The sequence below is a fragment of the Cetorhinus maximus genome, chromosome 11, assembly GCF_964194155.1.
Source record: "Cetorhinus maximus chromosome 11, sCetMax3.hap1.1, whole genome shotgun sequence".
Classification (NCBI taxonomy): domain Eukaryota; kingdom Metazoa; phylum Chordata; class Chondrichthyes; order Lamniformes; family Cetorhinidae; genus Cetorhinus; species Cetorhinus maximus.
This window is the reverse complement of record NC_135889.1, coordinates 79437347-79456771: the sequence shown is the minus strand read 5'-3', so window position 1 is coordinate 79456771 and position 19425 is coordinate 79437347. Positions and strand designations below refer to the sequence as shown.

The 19425-nt window shown below is 41.2% G+C and overlaps 1 protein-coding gene across 3 annotated transcripts in view; it reads right to left on the bottom strand.

Moving 5' to 3' along the window:
- Window positions 1-10901: 10901 nt before the first annotated feature.
- fign (fidgetin) overlaps window positions 10902-19425 on the bottom strand; it is a 48465-nt gene continuing 39941 nt past the window's right edge. For all 3 annotated transcript variants that reach the window (XM_078552296.1, XM_078552297.1, XM_078552298.1), the window contains exon 2: window positions 10902-17258. In XM_078552296.1, the coding sequence (XP_078408422.1) occupies window positions 14977-17250 (2274 nt within the window). In that variant the 5' untranslated portion in view covers window positions 17251-17258 and the 3' untranslated portion in view covers window positions 10902-14976. The remainder of the gene's footprint in view (window positions 17259-19425) is intronic.

The following is a 19425-nucleotide window of genomic DNA, read 5'->3' as shown; positions in this document are numbered from 1 at the left end:
GCTAATTTATCCTCAAAGTTCATTTTCTCCCTCTTTATTTTTTTCAATTATCTTTTGTTGGTTTTTAAAACTTTCCCAATACTCTGGCTTACCACTAATCTTTGCCACGTTGTATGATTTCTCTTTCAATTTGATACTATCCTTAACTTTATCAGTTAACCATGGTTATAGGAACATAAGGAACATAAGAAATAGGAGCAGGAGTAGGCCATTCGGCCCCTCAAGCCTGCCCCACCATTCAATAAGATCATGGCTGATCTGCCCCAGGGCTCAACTCCTCTTTCATGCCAGCTCCTCATAGCCCTCAACTCCCCAATATTTAAAAAATCTATCTACCTCCTCCTTAAATACTTTCAGTGATCTAGCCTCCACAACTCTTTGGGATAGAGAATTCCAAACATTCACTACCCTCAGAGAAGAAATTCCTTCGCATCTCAGTTTTAAATGAGTGTCCCCTTATTCTGTAGCTATGTCCCCTAGTTCGAGATGCCCCCACTAGTGGGAACATCTTCTCAACATCTGCCCTGTCAAGCTCCCTCAGAATCTTGAACGTTTCAATAGGACCACTCCTCATTCTTCTAAACTCTAATGACTAAATGCCTGACCTGTTGAGCCGCTCTTGATAAGTCAGCCCCTTCATCCCAGGAATCAGCCTAGTGAATCTAATTTGAACTGCCTCCAATGCCAGTATATCCTTTTTTAAATACGGGGACCAAAACTGTACACAGTACTCCAGGTGCGGCCTCACCAACACCCTGTGCACTTGAAACAAGACTTCCCTATTTTTAAACTCCAACCCCCTAGCAATACAGGCCAAAATTCCATTTGCCTTCTTAATTACTAGCTGCACCTGCATGCTAACTTTATGTTCCATGCACAAGAATACCCAGATCCCTCTGTGCTGCACTTTTTTGGAGTCTCTCTCCACTTGACCAGTGCAGACTCGATGGGCCGAAGGGCCTTTTTCTGTGCTGTAGACCTCTATGATTCTATTTTAAAAAATAGTCTGTCTTTTGATTTTTCCTACCAAAGTGCATGACCCCACACTTTCCTACATTAAACTCCACCTGCCAAGTTTTGCCCACTCAACCTATCTACATCCTCATGCAGATTCCTTATATCCTCATCACATGCCCTGCTACTTATTTTTGCATCAGCAGCAAATTTGGATACATTACACTCTGCCCCCTCCTCCAAGTCATTAATATAGATAGTAAATAATTGAGGCCCTAGGCTGATCCTTGTGGCACTCCACTGGTTACGTCTTTCCAACCTGAAAAAGACCCATTAATCCCGACTCTGCCTTCTGCGTGTTAATCGCTCCTCAATCCACGCTAATACAATCACCCCAATACCGTGAGCTCCTATCTTGTGCAATAACCTTTTATGTGGCACCTTATCGAATGCCTTCTGGAAATCCAAATACGCTACATCTACCGGTTCCCCTTTGTCAACTCTGTTTGTTATATCCTCAAAGAACTCGAGCAAATTGTCAAACATGATTTCCCTTTCACAAAACCATGTTGACTCTGTTTGATTGCATTAAGCTTTTCTACATGCCCTATTTCTTCCTTAGTAATGGACTCTAGCATTTTCCCAGTGACAGATGTTAGATTGACTGGTCTATAGTTTCCTGCTTTTTGTCTCCCTCCCTTCTTGAACAGGGGCGTCACATTAGCGGTTTTCCAATCCGCTGGGACCTTCCCGGAATCCAGTGAGTTCTGGAATATTTCAATCAATGCCTCCACTATCTCTGCAGCCACTTCCTTTAAAACCCCTGGATGCAGGCCATCAGGTCCTGGCAACTTGTCTGCCTTTAGTCCCATTAGTTTGTCCAATACTTTGTCCCTCGTGATAAGAGACTGTTACGAGATCTATCCCCCCATTAGCTCCTTGCTTATTTGATATCTTCGGGATGTTTATAGTATCCTCCACCATGAAAAATAATGCAGAATTTAGTTTATCCCCTTCTTAGAATTCTTCATCCTCACTGGGATATATCTCTGTTGTGAGTCATGAACTATTTTCTTAAATGTCTGCCATTGTTCCTCAACCTTCTTTTCTGCTAATCTCATTTCCCTGTCCACTCCAGTCAACTCTGCCTCATTCCTTTGTAAGTATCCTTATTTAAGTTTAGCACAGTTGTTTCCAACCCAAGTTTCTCACTCTCAAACTGAATGCCAAATTCTACCATGTTATGGTCACTGTTTCCTATGGGATCTTTTACTCTGAGATTATTTGTTAAACCTGCCTCATTACACATTACCAGATCCAAAATAGCCAGATCCCTGGTTGGATCCACAGCATATTGTTCTAGGAAACTGTCCTGAATTCTTGCTCATGGCTACCTCTGCCAGTTTGATCTTCCCAATCTATATGATGATGAAAGTCACCCATGATTAATGCACTGCCTTTTTTACATGCCCTCTTTATCTCCTGATTTATACTCTGCCCTACAGCTTGGCTACTGTTAGGGGGCCTATGGACTACTCCTACCAGTGTCGTCTTCTCCTTGTTATTTATCACCTCCACCCATATGCATTCTACAACTTCCGATCCAAGATCATTGCTTGCTAAAGTAATTATTCCATCTCATACTAACAAAGCTACCCCACCACCCTTTCCTTCCTGCCTGGCTTTTTGAAAAGTCACATAGCTCTGAATATTTAGTTCCCAGCTTTGATCTCCTCGTAACCATGTTTCTGTAATGGTTATAAGATCGTAGCCATTAACCTCTATTTGTGCCGTTAATTCATTTATCTTGTTCCAAATACTACATGTTAAGCAAAGAGCCATTAATTTTGCCTTTTTACCATTTTTCCCCCTTTAACCCTACTTTCTGCTGTTTTTTTTATGTTTGTACACTCTGTCCCTTCCTGTCACACTCTGGGAATCATTACCTAAATAGCTGCCCTGCAATGCTGCCATATCCATTTGCTTTGTAAGCCTACGTATCCCCTCTCCAGAACCCTCCCCCAACTCTATTCAGTTTAAAGCCCTCTCTACAGCCCTAGTTATTTGGTTCACCAGCACACTGGTTCCAGCACGGTTCAAGTGAAGGCTGTCCCACCGGAACAGCTCCCTTCTACCCCAGTCCTGGCGCCAGTGCCCCATGAACTGAAACCCATTCCTCCCACACCAGTCTTTGAGCCACGCATTTAACTCCTTGACTTTATTTACCCTATGCCAGTTTGCCCGTGGTTCAGGTAGTAATCCCAAAATTATTACCTTGGAGGCTGTTCAAATTCTTTCAGCAGACCCTCCTTTCTAGTCCTATCAATGTTGTTGGTACCAACATGGACGACAACAACTGGATTCCTCCCCTCTCACTCCAAGTTCCTCTCCAAGCCTGATGAGATGTCCTTAACCCTGGCACCGGGCAAGCAACACAGCCTTCGGGACTCACATTCACGGCTGCAGAGAACAGTATCTACCTCCCTAATTATACTATCCGCTACCACCACTACATTCCTATTTCCTCCCCCAACTTGAATGGTTCCTTGTACCATGGTCAGTTCACTCATCCTCCCTGCAGTCCCCACTCTCATCCACATAGCCGGGGTTAATGCCAGCATTGTAGCTGGCATCTGTTACTTTTAATTTAAAGACTAGAAATACTTACCAATCCTACTCACCAATCAGCTGCTTCCTTTTCCAATTCAAAATATTTTGGACTGTTAATTAATAGTCCCTGGCTATTAAAGGCTCAGGAGATATGGAGCAGAATTTTCCATTTTGGAGACTAATTGCGGTGGCGGGCTGGAAACTCAGCGTGATTCCTGCTGACTCTTTCAGCATCCTTGCAGTAGCAGCTCATACCGGAGAAGCAGATGTGAGCAACCACATTCTGGGACATATGAGGTCGCCTCTGGCATTGCCTTTCACTCTTCTCTATATAAAGGCACTGCCGGCTATACACCCATGGTCGGGCCAATGCTCGCCATGGCAATGATCCATGTTTGCCAGCATCTTGACCTTCTAGAGGCCCCGCTGCCTCTCGCTGCTCAGGCCCTTGCTCTTCATGGTCCTGTGCCAACCATCGATAGGCCCTCCTACTCCTCATCTGGATGAGAGCCATTACCAAGACAGGGTTGTCTGCAACCTGCATTATTGACACCTTAGTGAATGTGTGAACTATAGAAATGATACGTTTAGTGAGCATGTCCTTTACAGGTTTCCCTCCATCTCAAAGCCAGCAGGCCAGTGCTAAGCCCTTTACCAGGCCTACGTCTAGACATGGAATCTCCCCCTTCTCTTCCAGGTAAAGGGCATCCTGGAAGACCAGAGCTGTCTGTTCCTGCAATTCATACATGACTGCGTATGGAGACATTGATATTTGATCAGGGTGATGAGAGTATTGTGCAAGAAGCCTCTCTCTGACACTATTCTGCTTATCTCCATTACCATCGAGACTCTATGGAGACCATTCCCTTGGCAGCATAGAAAGACTCACCGCATGAGCCCTTGCCAGCCATGACCATTCACCTGGGAGGATGAAGGTTTAGGGTCGCGAGTTGGCTACTGTCCACCAGCCGCCCCTTGGAGGCATACACACTCCCTCCCATCATCCCTGCCTCTGATTATAGCCAATGACAAATGGCACAGAATGAGCAGCAGTTCCACACCTTACTGGGATCCCAATGCTGTGAGACCCATGAATCGAGAACAAATCTGTGGCAATGTGGACTTCACCTTAGAGAGGAGAACAGAACTGAACATGTTTGACATCCAGTTGCCTAATAATTATGAAGGTGGCCCTTTAATCGACTACCTGTGCTGACCTTCCACTCCACCCACCTGAAAAGAGCGTCCTTCCACTTCGAGGGATCTCACTGACTGACTAACTGTACAGTCAAGATCAGATTGGAAAAATTGTGCATGCCACCTTTCAAACTCACTCCACCACTTTCTCCCCTCCCCCATCACCTACCAACTTCCCCCATCACTGTAGACCCAGCCGATATCGCCATTCCTCTCCCCTCTGTCACTCTTGAACCTCCCCCGTTATCCAAGACCCTACCACAATATGCCTCCTCATGCCTGCCCTCCCCTCAGAACCAATACCCACTACCATCTCCGTGCCCATCCTGACCCTGCTCTTTCACATTATCTCAGCCACCTGTCTCATCCCCCTCCATGATCCACCACACCAACCCCCCTCCACACCACTGAGACCTTCATCTACTAGACTCTCACCCTGGACCTGCCACCCTATCACATCCCACTCCCCGCTCTGACTGCGACTGTTCCCTCCCATCCCCATTACCTTGATTTCATCACCCAGGACCCCACCGTTGACATCACCGATCCTGCCCTCTAAAACACTAGCCCCTCACCCTCTTCCCTGGACACTCTCCTCCCCCTGCCCCTTCTCTGGTAAGCCTGCCTCCTCTGTCCAGCCTTAGCTCCACCCTTCCACCTACCCTCCCCCGTCCCCACCCCCAGCCTTCAATGCTTCCCATTTCTAGCCTTGGCAGAGCGTTTGCTAATGGCACTCAAGTGAAGTTATGCGAGGTCCCCAAGAAAGAGAAAGCAACATCTATGGACTTCAAAGTCGTGGAAGAGGTGAAGCTCACCAGGTGTACGCCATTTACATACAGTCGTAAAACTGAACGCTCTAAATTCTTGCTGGTGGGGAACTTAATTTGGAGGGCAAACTTAAAACCGGTGACGTGGCCTATTAATTAGCTTGCATGAGACGTTAATGAATGCAAATGAGTTCCCGACATTGTTCATCAGGAAACTCGACCCGCCTTTAACCCGTCATCAACGTCGGGAGAACAAAATTCCAAACTAATTTCCTGCTGGCAGGAAACTGACTTTTTCAAACACACCAAATTAAGTGCCCCTGCCTGCCATGATTCCTGCCGTTGGCTGGAGCAGGAAATTTGTTCATGAACTTTTCAAGAATAGATCTCAACTTCATGTGATGTGACATACCCCAATGTTTTCAAGATAGCAAAGCAACATTAACTGTTTTTTGTTTGAAAATACTCGCTCATTAATTTATTCACTGTATATTAAATTGTTAATTTTCTATAATGGTAGTATATATATATATATATATATATAAATCCAACTATTCAACTGTAGGATAATAGTTCTCATTGGGACTGCATAAATTCCTGAACTACTTTCCTGACAGTTAGACCCAGCACATTTAGATGCAGAGAACTTAAATCAAGATACCACAAAATCCAGCCTTTACATTTATTGCCCCAGAATTAACAGAATAATTTATACTTTCTGCATGGATTCTAATAGATGTATTTTTTTTCCTTCTAGCTACATGATTGCTAAAATAAATTCCCTTAATATGATATAATGGTAGCATTTGCTATTACTGGGATATATAGTAGGATTCTAAATTCATCTGTTCATTTTCCACTAATTATTGAAACCTACTTCCCACTAAAAGATCAGTATAGTGGCATGTCTTTTCTTTTAATATTACATAATTAATCAAAAAAATGTGTAAATGCTTTACCACAGCTCTGTGAATACACAACAAGAGGCAATCAGTGACAAAATGCTTGGATTTATTTAAAACAACAAATTTCGGGATGAAACCCTGCAGCCAAAATGATAGCACCAGAGACCGTACAGTTGCAGACAAACTGATAATAAAAGTACTGACTGTTGTTATTGTTGTTCCTACTGTACTGTCTAAAGAAAGCTAAGTTATCATAATTAACACATGTTAATTGAGGTTATGTTTATTAGTAATTAGATTTTGGGAGCAATTTTAATTCCTGTTTATCTTGACCGCATAGGCACTTGACCTCCAGTAAACAGCATACGAAGATTCTTATTCTGCAGAATATCTTTTCCATCAAGCTGTATGAAGGGGTTACTTCGCCAATTTGCTCTCATACATTGGCTGCTTCAGCGCTTGTGGTTTTTCTATCGAGTGCAGTGAGAAAGGCTCTGGTTTGCAGCAGTCTTTAATGTGGAAAAACCTTTGCACTAATGAGTGGTTTGTCTAGTGTTCTTAACCTTATCAGCAGTGCCTGAAGTGATAAAGGCCTCACCATTATGTGCTGAAAGATGTTGATAATTCTCAATCTCGATATAGGAAGAGGGCTTTTTGCCACCATTCAGAATACATGGTTAAACTAAGCAAGACTGCTTGCAATTACTATGCCAGTCTCTTCTATGAAGTGGACAGCTACAGGCAATACAGGGAAGTAGGCAGGCGGGGGCCTCTTGTCATGACAAGAATTATTGCCTGGTGCCTAATAGAATAAGGGCCACTTACAGTGTCATGACTTCTGTCCTGAAAAATGGAAAAATCTAAGAATTGACAGGAAAGAAAGGAATCACTCTTCTGGTGTCTCACAGCTAATAATGACCACATGAAGTAGACTTGCATGTTGGAATATGAAGTGAAGGAGGTTGCATCTCTTCCTGAAGGAGAAAAAGAAGTGGCAAGATATCAGGGTGTTCTGAGTGCTGGCCTCAACATGGTTATGGAATGAGGAACAGTGGACATCATTGTCCCTGTGCACCTGAAGCAGATCCAAAGGCAGCAATAAAAATGATCAGCTGAATGGTTAAAGATGGCCGAATGTTTGAAGAGATGAAGATGTAATTTTGTCCCAGTTCCCAGAGGATCTGAATTAAATATGACTACAGGGCTTAATCAAATAGCTAGTCACCAAACAACAGACGAGGCTGCATTTTTTATTCCTAGCATGTTTTCTCCAGTTACATTACTTATGCAGAGGTTTGTCAGCAGTGTGCATTATTAGCGCTATAGAGATAAAACTTTAAGTGTGCTCCCAATTAGCACAACAGTGACCATGTACAGTGCCTGTGCTTAATGCCTGCTCTCAGAGAGAAGCTAGTTATGAAGGTCTGAGAAAATGAAACAGCTTAAGCATTCATTTTGAGTGGAGAGACAGCTCCTATTAACATTTAACAGCATTTGTGCAACTCTGTGCGGAGGTTATGATGCAAATGAGGAAGAATTAAAAGTGGCCAGGGGTTTGTCATTGATGGATTGCAGTCTGGCGGTGTTCACACTTCTGTTGTGTCCATCATAAGCGATTACTGTGTAATTAAACCTTATTTCTCTACTCTCCAGTGCATAATTACTTTGTGAATGTAACCATCATCTAAAAGCTACCAAAATGCTTTAGCATTTAGTCTTGCAGTCATTTCTACCCAGTGTCAGATATAGCCATCAGACAGTGCAAAGGAACTGTCACTTTTAATAAGAGGCAAAAAATTAAATGAAACAGTATGCTTATTACAGAAAAATTAGGCTTTCAAGTGGTAGAGTCCTTTTGTAATTTGCATAATTTATTCTTTTTTGCAGCAGCAAGCTTCGGGCAATTTTCCTCACATTTAAATAGATCGCACATTTAAGGCTACTTAAGTAAAATTATCACTTTGCATATTTTAATTGTTGAGAAGAAAGTGAATAGAAAGGTCTGCGGCACGGACTTTTGAGTCGGTCAGATGAACGGCTGTCTGATTTCTGAGCTCAGCGCTGTTCCACTACAGATAACCCTGCAGTTCACAGACATCCACATGCATTTCATCAGCATGCAAATACAGCTTGAAGGAGTGTAACAAGTGGATCTTTGATATTTACAAACTAGCCACTAATAACCAGAATGTAATTTGCCTGACACAAGCATAGATTCTGTTATCTCAGCTCTGTGGACGCCCATAGGTGCTTTCATTTTTTAGATTGCACCTTCTCATGAATGCTGTGCTTGACTGAAAGTAATACTGTGTGCATGTATACATTTTACGAGAATTCCTTACAGCTGAGTATGCTGCTTGTGAGCATGGCCTGAAGGCCAGGAATTCCAGGCCACTGAGGCTGATAGCAGCTCTGCTTTCAGCCAGGACTAAGGAGCAGGAAGTGTTGAGGTTCTAGAAAGGGAGCAGAGGAAAAATACGTGGCTTCTCATCAGCAGGACAGGAAAAGAAATACAGATGTCTCTGATTTTGATGATAACCTAACAGTCAACATTGTGAAGCCAATAATGTGCCTTTCCAACAAAGAAAACTGCAAATAACTAACTTGACTTTGCATAAAATTGTTTGCTGATTAGAAGTGTATCAATAAATACTGGAGTGCGCAAACAGTTTTCGGTGTAGGTTTTTGTAATTGTGAGACAAGCTGTTGGGCAGTTTAAAAAAATAACTGCAGCAAATCATTAATTAATTACAATTTAATGAACCTGAAACAGCAACTGAAAGAACCTTCAGAAGTTTATCAAAAATGAAGTGCAACCGAATGCATGTAAATTGCTGAGCACAAGCTAAAGACTCAATTGTGTTGTCTTAGTAATGTCATATGCTGATGTGTGTCCTCACACCAGAAAATAATTACCCCATTAATGCAACCAGATCTAGATCTAACAATGTATATCTGTTTTATTATAAATCGAATTTTAAGTTTATAAAAAAAAGCCCTCAGAAGACTGGAAGATCTTTTTTGATTTCTCAGCAGCAGTGCTGTTTTCTCATTGCATTTCGGATTGAATTATGTTTGGAAGAGTAGAATTCTGTATCTTACATAACGTAATAAGTATTCTGGGGTGTAAATTCAGATTTCCTGAGGATTTGACTTGGGAAGGAATGGGGGTCATAAAATGAAGGTATTTAAAAAGCCAAATCTAAAAAATCAAATGCTGATTCCACCGGCCAGCAGAGCAGTCTCCCTGACTCACCAGGGAATACAGACACATACTCACCTCTACACTGGCAGGGATCAGATGCAGACACATTCCCCCCTCCCCCAGGCTGATCAGCATTCCAATGTCACCAGGGAACATGGATGCATGCTTGCCACTAGATTTCCAGGGATTGGATGCACACTAGATGTCCTGGGAAAACTTATGTATTTTTGTCACTGGATTTCCAAGAATCATAATACTCTCCTGTATACCCATTGCCCTTGAAAAAAACTAATGCTTTAGATTGAAAGACTGAAACCACCCATTATCTCACTAGGCAAAAAAAACACACTATTAATGGAAATAAACATTTATTTATAAACTAAAATAATAAGATCTAACTTTACTCCATTGTTTCTGGGCATGAACAGCAGCTGCTCATCCATCATTTTCCTGTTAAGTGGGAATCTAATGGTTGGACACACAGAAGGATGTCCATCTGTACATGTGCCACACCATTTATTAAAGGGACAGGCCAACTAAACCCAAATGAACTGAGCATATGGGTCATTTCAGGGTTTGAATTTGGTTCAATTCTCATCTATGTAAAAGTAAGCTTCAGATCAAATGGAATAAGGTTCAAAAGCCACTGTACCATCTGCCAATAAGAAACATGGATGTTGTAAGTGTACAAACGAGTGAACATTTTTCCTTTAGAAATAAACGTGAAGTGAGATGACAGAGGCTACACATAAGTGACCTGGGAAAATTTGAACCTTTTGTTCTATCTGGAAATGGTGGAGTAAGTTTTACAGTCCTCCAAAGGTCTAACTTTTCTCTTCATTTTCATTGAATCGCTCTGCCTTTCGTGTGTGTGAAGTAAATAGAAATCCACAACCTTTCATAGTCAGAATTTTATTTGAGGTATGCTTGTTCTTTTCTGTTTCCATATTTAGTAGCATAGCCATATACAACAAATTGTACAATAGAGAAAACTTTTCATAAAAATATCTGCCTTGAACCACAAATTTTCTTTTAATGGTAACTACTTAAACTAGTTATTCTATATGAAAATTTACTCCAATAATTTCCCTGTGGTAGCAAGTAATTATGAAAAGAAAGATTCTATGTGGCTAGATAATATAATAGGATTCAGCACTGAATTTCCAGACTACAGTGCCTTACTACTTCCTAGGACTGAGATGCAGAGGTTTACAATGATACTGCACCAATGAGGACAAAATGCATTGCAACAATTTCAGGAACTCAGTCGAGACCTCCAATTTAATTGTAAAGCAGTTTCCAATGCACATACATTCAACCATATAATGATCCCATCACATCAGCAACTGAAAAAACAGTTTAAACCAGAAATGTTTCATTTACACAAATAATGTTCACAAATGATGTGAATTTATTAATTGATCTTTTTCTTAATTAATGATACTGTGCAGCCTAAAAGATGGGAAAGTCTTTACACAGTGCAGTAAAGACAAATTTGGTTTCAGCAGATACAAAATAATATATGCATATATTTTAAAACCTGCTGAAAATATTTATATTTTATGATACTGTATAGGACTTTTATGTCTATAGAAGCTATTTCTTTCTTTAAAAAAATGTGAATTTACAGATTAAGTTTTCTTTAAATTTTAGTACAATCCTTAATTATTGTTCATTTGATGGGCCAGAATTAAATATGACACACAAAATATTTGTAGCACTTATTGCTACACAAAAAGGCGTATACAGTAACAAACATCCTACAGAAATGGTCTGGTCATGAGTAACATTTTCCAGTCCAACAATATCACCAGTAGGTGTGCGTTATCTACACGGCCACACTTTCCTAATGCTTCTATCATTTAAGTTGATAATACTGTTCAGTGTAATGACAGTCTTTCTGAGGTAGACTGTTCCAAGTTCAAGGACAAGTCTTTTATTTTACAAATGCATGACATTCAAAAAGGACATAAAATAATAAATACTACATGTACAATATGTAGCAATGAGGTAGAAATGGTTACAAAGAATGCAACAATGTTTGAATTTACAACAGATGTAGGATAAAAGAAAATTCTGAGTGGCTAAACTGCAAATAATTTTAAGCTCTTTTACAATAGTAGCTTTATGATGTTAAAACAGGAATGATTGTGCTCAAAACACTTCAGTAGGACCATTTTAAATGCTGAACATTCTGTTCTATCATTTCATTTTTCTCAGTCCTGCAGCATGGCTGACCCAAACTGCCTACATTGTAGCTATCATAAGGACTCAGATGTGCCATCCTTCCATTTTAAATTAAACTGCCTTTAACAATGCTGTGTATTGTGCTACACTACTAGTGTTACATTTAAGAACGGGGAAGAATTTAGAATGACAGGCAATGACTGTGTGCTGTAACAGGAACAGCTGATTAGGATTGGGGAAGGAGGTAGAATGTGCCATTGTAATTAAATGCTGCCTATCTCTGTGCTATAAGGTGTTTGTGTAAAATTTAACAATGACTCAAAAACATAATACAGACTTTCGTTGTCTGACACACTCCAGCATCTCTGGCTGAATGACCTCCAGCACAACATTAAACCTATTTACACTTCAAGAGCATGAGTGCTGACTAAAGAGCTTTCACAAATAAAACTAATTTCGCTTTCTGTTAATTAGTTTAGACGGTCAGAATTTAAATTACTGTTAGAAATACTGGGCTGTTAAGAAAATTCTGGAAACAAATAAATTCTACCCATGTAAGCTGGTCTTTTACTGCTCACAAATCGATAAATCAAAAAAAAATGTTTAAAAAGGGATAAAATATGAAATTTATTTTGGGACAAAACAAATTATATTTTCCACCAACAAGCCACAAACTTTGGTTTCCACGCTGCATTCACAACAGACTATAAATGTTAAGTACAGATGTGGAACACCCAGGGTAATTTTATCTTTTTAATAGCTGCAGTCTGATGGCATGCATTGGTTGAAATGCTATGAAATTTTAAAATTTTAAAGCCTATTTTGATATAACATGGATGCACAATGTCACATTTAGGTGGCACATTAGGGTGGAATGACCCACAGCGCTGATGTCTGTAATTACACTTCCACTTCACTCCAAAATAATCCAAGCTAAAGAAAATATTACAACCCATTATTGGTCTTACAATTGATGGGTTAGCTGGAATCATTGAATTAAGTTTCACATCATCATTTCCAATAAATGCATCAAGATTGAAATAAAAATCTAGTTTGAAAGCAGACACCAAAATTAATGGCTAACCTAAAGACAACAAAAAGGGTCAGCACAGTGCATTGGCAAACTTTAAGAGAAATATTGATTTTAGACTGTAGCTTGTTAAAAAAAAACTGTAAGAAGGATACTCTGAAATTCTAATTAAAATGAGCTTTTTCCACAAAAATAATACATGGGGCAAAACCTAACTTCCTTATCTTCTAGTTTGGCGTTTTCAGTGCAGATTTTTTTAAAATGCTTTTAAACTTACATTATTTAATGGCAACACAAAGTACCAGTGCTTTGCAACAGTTCTTTAACTGTATAAAATAAAGAATTGGAAAAAAACAATACATTCAGCAGCGAGCGAGACTGTTTTGCTCATGCAGTCACAAGCTTTGGGGCAGCTGCAGCCTAAGCTACTCCTGTTCAGAGACATTACCCAACATCAATCAGCTGTCAAAAACAAAAAGTTGCACATAAAGCATTAAAGGATAAAAAGAAAGACAACACAGGAGGGGTGATAAAAATGCCACACATGCCAGCTAATAGTTGTTCCAGAAAGAACACTCCACAGAATGTATGGCTGAAGGAGGGGAAAACGTGAAGCTCACTTGAGGGAAAATTAGCAGCTCACAGAAACTTGTTCTGCAGGTTAGCATACCAAAGTGTAATCTGACTTCAAAAAACCCTCTAATAATCTGCTTTCAGAGAGAATATAACAAAACTGAGGTAGAACAGAAAGCAGGACACACTTCCTCCTTGGGCACATCTATGAGGAATGGTAGTTAAATTAATGTGAAACTGAACACAAAAAGTTTTTTTTTCAGTGTACTGAAAATCTTGCACTCATTTTCAATGCTTAGCTACTGCTTATCCAGCAGCTAGCCAACTGCCTGCCACATGTAGTAGCTCTGTGACCCATGACCTTCCAACTTTGACATATAATGAACCCTTCCCCACCCCCATCTCAATAACCTAGAAGCTACAACTGTAACCAGTCAGCAGTGGCTTGAAGGTCAACAGTCATAGTTCACAGCTAAGTGTGCCTTTCAGATAGTAGTGAACCACCAAATAAAGAATATGAAAAATTATTTCCCCAAATACTTAATTATTAAAGTGGCTTTCAATTGACATGTGCACCTCCTGACTGGGTACTGCAGCTACTGTAAGATCACAAACATTATTGTCAGTTGCTAAAGTTCACTACGATAAAGAGGAGCTTGGGCTGAATTTACCCCCAAGTTGGAAAGCAATCACTTTCACAATAAGGATTCATCCTTCTGTTTAAGCCTGGAACAGCTAAACAGTGTAAAAGGTTCTGACGGACCACTTCAGAATAAACCTGGATACATTCAAAGTCATCTCCTCGCTATTATTTTTTTTGAGGTAAACATACAGTAATATTAGTAATGAGAAACCCAGCCTATGACTCTCAGCAGTACATAGTGCTTTCAACACATTCCTTTGAGGTACAAATCACAATCACTTTCCTGAGTATTTGCGGACAGAACATTAAAAGAACTGAACTGCTAAAATTAAGGTCCAGATTATCAATACCCTGCTTTAACTGTTCCCAGGTGATACTGCAGAACAGACAGGATTGAGGAATACTGTTGTCCTAAGAATGGCAAAAGCTGGCTAGCCACCTCCTATTACAACCGTTCATTTCTCAATAAACATTTAGTTCAAAACTGTTTAAAGTTAAAGCTCTTGTATTAGCACATGCCACCTACTGAATTGTGAGGCAAACAAAAAAATAAAGCACCACTTCAGGCACTTGACAGCAACTGAATCTCAAGAACAGCAGAATGGAATCAACACAGAGGGTTCCTGTCCTTTGAAAACAACCCACTTTTCTCTGCACCTTGGTGAGCGTCGTCTTGTTTGAGAAGAACTAAGCATCAACATAAGCTTTTCCATATACAGCTTACATTTGAGTAGCTCTGACATCTTGCGCTCTTCCTTCAAGTTTACCCTGACTCTTAGTCATATGCCAAGGTCACTGTTGTCTCCTTAGTACCTTTTTCAACTGTAATACTACTGAAAAAGGGGTTTCTAATCCCTATGTAGCACATTACTGTGACCAATGATCACTGCATATTCACAGGCTTATCATTGGCTGCAGCCAAACATTTTGTTCCATTCAACATACACGTCCAGCTCTTTCTGGGAAATGCTCGGCTGGATCTTGCAAAAAGCGTTATCGAAGTCCTGGTAAGTGATTGGCCTTAACTGATTAGGCATGATGGCTGAAAGGTCTGTGCCCTGCATGGCATGGAGAGGGCCTACCATTGCTTCCTGACACAGTCGAACTACATCCAAGCCAGAGAAGCTCTCAGTACGCTGCACAATCAGTGCAATCTCCTTGTCACTGAGGCAGTAGTTGTGCTGTGAGAGCAAGTGTATTACCATCTGGTGCCTTGCTGTACTGTCAGGTAATGGGATTAAAAGTCGTTTCATAAAGTATCTGCGACCAGCTTCGTCTATTTCTTCTGGTTTACTGGTGGCACAAATTACCACAACCTGATCCTCCACAGAGGTCACTGAAGTGTCCAGCTGCATGAGGAGCTCTGTTTTAATACGGCTGATGGGACTGGGTTCTTCGTTCACTTGTGACGAAAGAAGCAAATCAACTTCACTGATGAAAATGACTGAGGGCTGACGACAGCGTGCCACAAGGAAAGAAGCCTGAATGATTTTGTCCCCTTCCCCCAGCCACTTTGAAATAAGTGCTGAGCCATTGATTCTGAAGAAGGTGGCCCCCAGCTGACTAGCTATGCACCTGCCCAATAACGTTTTGCCTGTTCCTTGAGGACCAAAAAAAAGGATGCTTCTAGGTAGAGCACTGAGTCCGGTGAAAACATCAGGCCTCAGTATGGGCCATAAAACCTCCTCCTTTATAGCTGCCTTGGCCATTTCAAGGCCTGCTATGTCACTCCAGTCTATTGGAGGCCCTTGGTTTATAATTTCATTGGTTACAAGTTCTATAAGATGTGAGTCAGTGTTCTTCAACTGTTCATCAGCTGGCCGGTTAGATGAGGTAGCTGCACGAATGCCTGGGCCTTGGATTGGATGTGGGAGGAGCTGTCTATGCTCATCACTACGTTCATTCATTACCGGCGAGGTGAATTTGCCAAAGGATTCAGTTGATCTTGATGGTCCCAAGGAATTTTTACCAGCACTGTACGAAGGGGGTGTGAGGGCCCTGTTTGACTGGCTGCTGAATTTTCTTTGCTGATCAGTCACTATCAGCTGCTTTGTTGGTTTAAATGCTAGAGATGCCGACTCAGCACTCCTGTCAAAGCCATTTCCTCTGTTTGAGTTTGAAATGCTATTATCTGGCATTCTGTACATGGGGCTCTGCGCAGTCCGCTGTTGTCCGTAACTGTAATTTCCATAGCTAGGGTCCATTTCTCCTTGTCCGGCCATGTAGAAAGCTTTTCTTTTCAGGGAATTGGCTGAACTGTTACTAAGTGGTGATGGAGCAATTGGTGGTAAGCCATGACTCTGGTAACTGTAACCTGGTACAGTGGTTGGAGGGAGAGGAGTTGGAGCAGCAATGCCTGATGGCAGATATGCAGAAGGAGGTGGGGCTGCACCAGGACTGTATCCAGGGCCAACAGGAGTCTGTGGGGGGTAGCCAGCTGAAGGATAATTATACACAGTGCCAGAAATGTTGGAGGAGCCAGTACTATAGCCTGGGACTAAGGAAGGAGGAGGGGGAGGGGGAGGGGGAGGAGGGGGGGGCTGCAGAAGGCCAGAACTGTGCAAAGGTGATGGATGAGGTGATGGAAGTGCTGGAGCTGACTGGCTACTATAACTTGAATGCAGATAAGAGCCATTGTAAGCTGTGGCATATTCCTGAGATGCACCGACTGGTGGGAGCCCAGAATGGAGACTACCACAGGTACTGCTGGAATAGCTTGGTTCTGGCAGGTTGCTGGCTACTCCAGGAGAGCTCCCTATATTTCCAGGAGCATCTGTCGGTGGAAGGGTAGTGGTCACTCCTGATTTACTTGCAGTTATGACATCCGGAACACAGCTCATAGGGTACACACCTTCAGAGTTCACTGAAGATTGCCAAGGCTCGCCTTCATTTTTCCGTCCATTAACCAGTCCTGGTGGCCCCTCTGAGTAGCTGCTTAAGATAGATCGCTCATTGGGGCCTTCTAAAATTCCAGAGTATTTCTCTGCATATTTTTTCAGCAGGTTTGAGGCAGTCAGTGCAGAGATATCATCGTTGGCCCAGGCATACTGATAGGTGCGTTGCAGATGGCCTCTAAACACGTCTGCTTTGTGGGCTGGTGAACGAGTGGTGGAGGAGATGTCAAAGTGCTGTTCCGGCCACTGGCTCAGAGGCTGGGCATGCTCCGGCGTCCACTGCATCTTCAAGCCTGCAAAAGACAATATTTTAATCCATTAAAAACTGACACTTTGAATGCTGGGCTAACCTATTGTGGCACTGAATGTTTACATGAATTTACATGGTGACTTAATGGAGTTAAGTGACTGCTGACTTCTCACCTTCAGCAATGATGTCTCACCAGGTATTTAAATTTTTATTTGTCTTAAATCTTATTTACTTAAGCTAAAGCTTAATAAGCACATCTCTGCATGCACAGCAAGCCACAAAAGAGGTCTAACTGTGAAAAACTTCTTTCTAAACGCCATCCACCTTGCGATAAAGACTAAAATCAAGAACATCCAGTCATGCCACCGGCTTCCATCCTTCACCACAGGCTCAATGATTGGCAGGTACTTGGAGATGAAGGTCAGCAGCACAAGTACACAAACTGCGTGACTGAAACCAAATCCCAATTGGAAAAAGTTACATCTCTTCAGGAGGGATTTAACAAAGGAATAAAATATTTTTATGGTAACCTTCATCAACTTCTACCTAGATGGGAAGGAATTATATGACAGACTGGGGGCTGGTGCACCTTTAAATTGCATCTAGCTTTAAATTACTTTATGCCTGCACAACCGTTTTAGTTTATTTTGTGATAAATTTAAACAACAACACTACAGGTATCATTAGCTAATGATTCATATGTTGTCTAAGTCTATCATGATCATTATAATAAAAATGGAAAATTATTCGTGACATGTTGCAATACAAGGCTAACATTACATTTATCTTTTTAATTTATAAAAAACATCACATTACTGCATCCCACAACAGTCTCTGTTACTGAACAGCAATCAGAGAAACTGCATTTGCTGGTTGCTTCTCAATACAGTTTCCGTTTTCTTTTTAATATAAAATATGAGACACAGCTGACATATCACTCCTAGGATACCTTTTTGATTTTATACTGAACACCTAGTTAGCGCGGTATAATGCACCCTGTGCAGAACAATATGACACAGACATTTCAGGTCATTCTATAATCCAACTCTCATCTGAGTGGTCTGAGACAGTTTCAAATCTGCTTCACAGAGTGCAGCAAAGCAATCTCCCAGGCAGCGCTCCATCGCTTTCATCACACAAAGCCTACAACTCGGCATGAATTACAACTGGCCCTTTTGCTTCTTAGTCCTGTTGTCGAAGCTCTGAAAAAACAAGCGTCACTTGTCTGCCAGTCCTCTTTCTTTAGCAGCCTTCAGGGTACAAAAGGCACTGGGCAGCCTAATCCTGCCGTTCTCACACAAACTCAAACACTATTTATTAAGCTGAGCAGAGATATTTAAAGTTACATTATATCTGTGGCAATCTGCGGCATGATATATTTCATTCCCCCAAATCCTCAAATACATAGAGAGACTACCAAAAGCATCAGCTAACTCTATCCAAGTCTTACCTGAGCATGGTACACATTAGTGTTTTGGTGCAGCTGTATCAACAGGCTCCTTTAATCTTGATCATATTACAAAAAGTGATTTTTCACAAACAGTCCAGTGCCCTCTGGCACAGATTCTGTGATAAGGGGGAGGCCCAGTTGAATTGAAGCATCTGTGGCACTGCTCCACTCTGAATTATTACTGTCTTTTTTTACAGCTCCCACCCCCTTCCTCATCTCCTCCCCCTCTTTAGCTGTTCACAGCCTGGATGAGGCATCAGATGCGGCTGCTGTAGCCTTGCTCTACTAAACAAATGCAACATACTGTTTGCCTGGTAACAGAACAGCATGTCGATTCCCATCTGACACCCTCTCCGGCATTAGCAAACCATTGCACCAGACACTGGGAGCTAATTAACAGGATGATGCTTTGCTAATTGTGTTAATTTACAGGGTTTAATTCAAAGAAAATCACAATATAGCTGGCACCTTTGTCATGGTTCCAACTTAGCACTGAAGAAATGTATGAAAATGCAAAGACTGAATATGCTCTCTGGCTGAAAATGCAGGGATCAGTAGCGAGGAAATAAAGGACAAGCATTTCAAGGAAGCAAGGTTGAAACAATATCATACCCGCCCATTAAAGTTACAGAGACAAACATCCTGAAAATAAAGCTTTGATATTTAACATTCTAAATATAACCGATTTTATTTTAATTTTGAAGTTAGAAAATTAACCAAAAATTATTTACTTATCAACTTGCCACAAGTTTGGTACAAT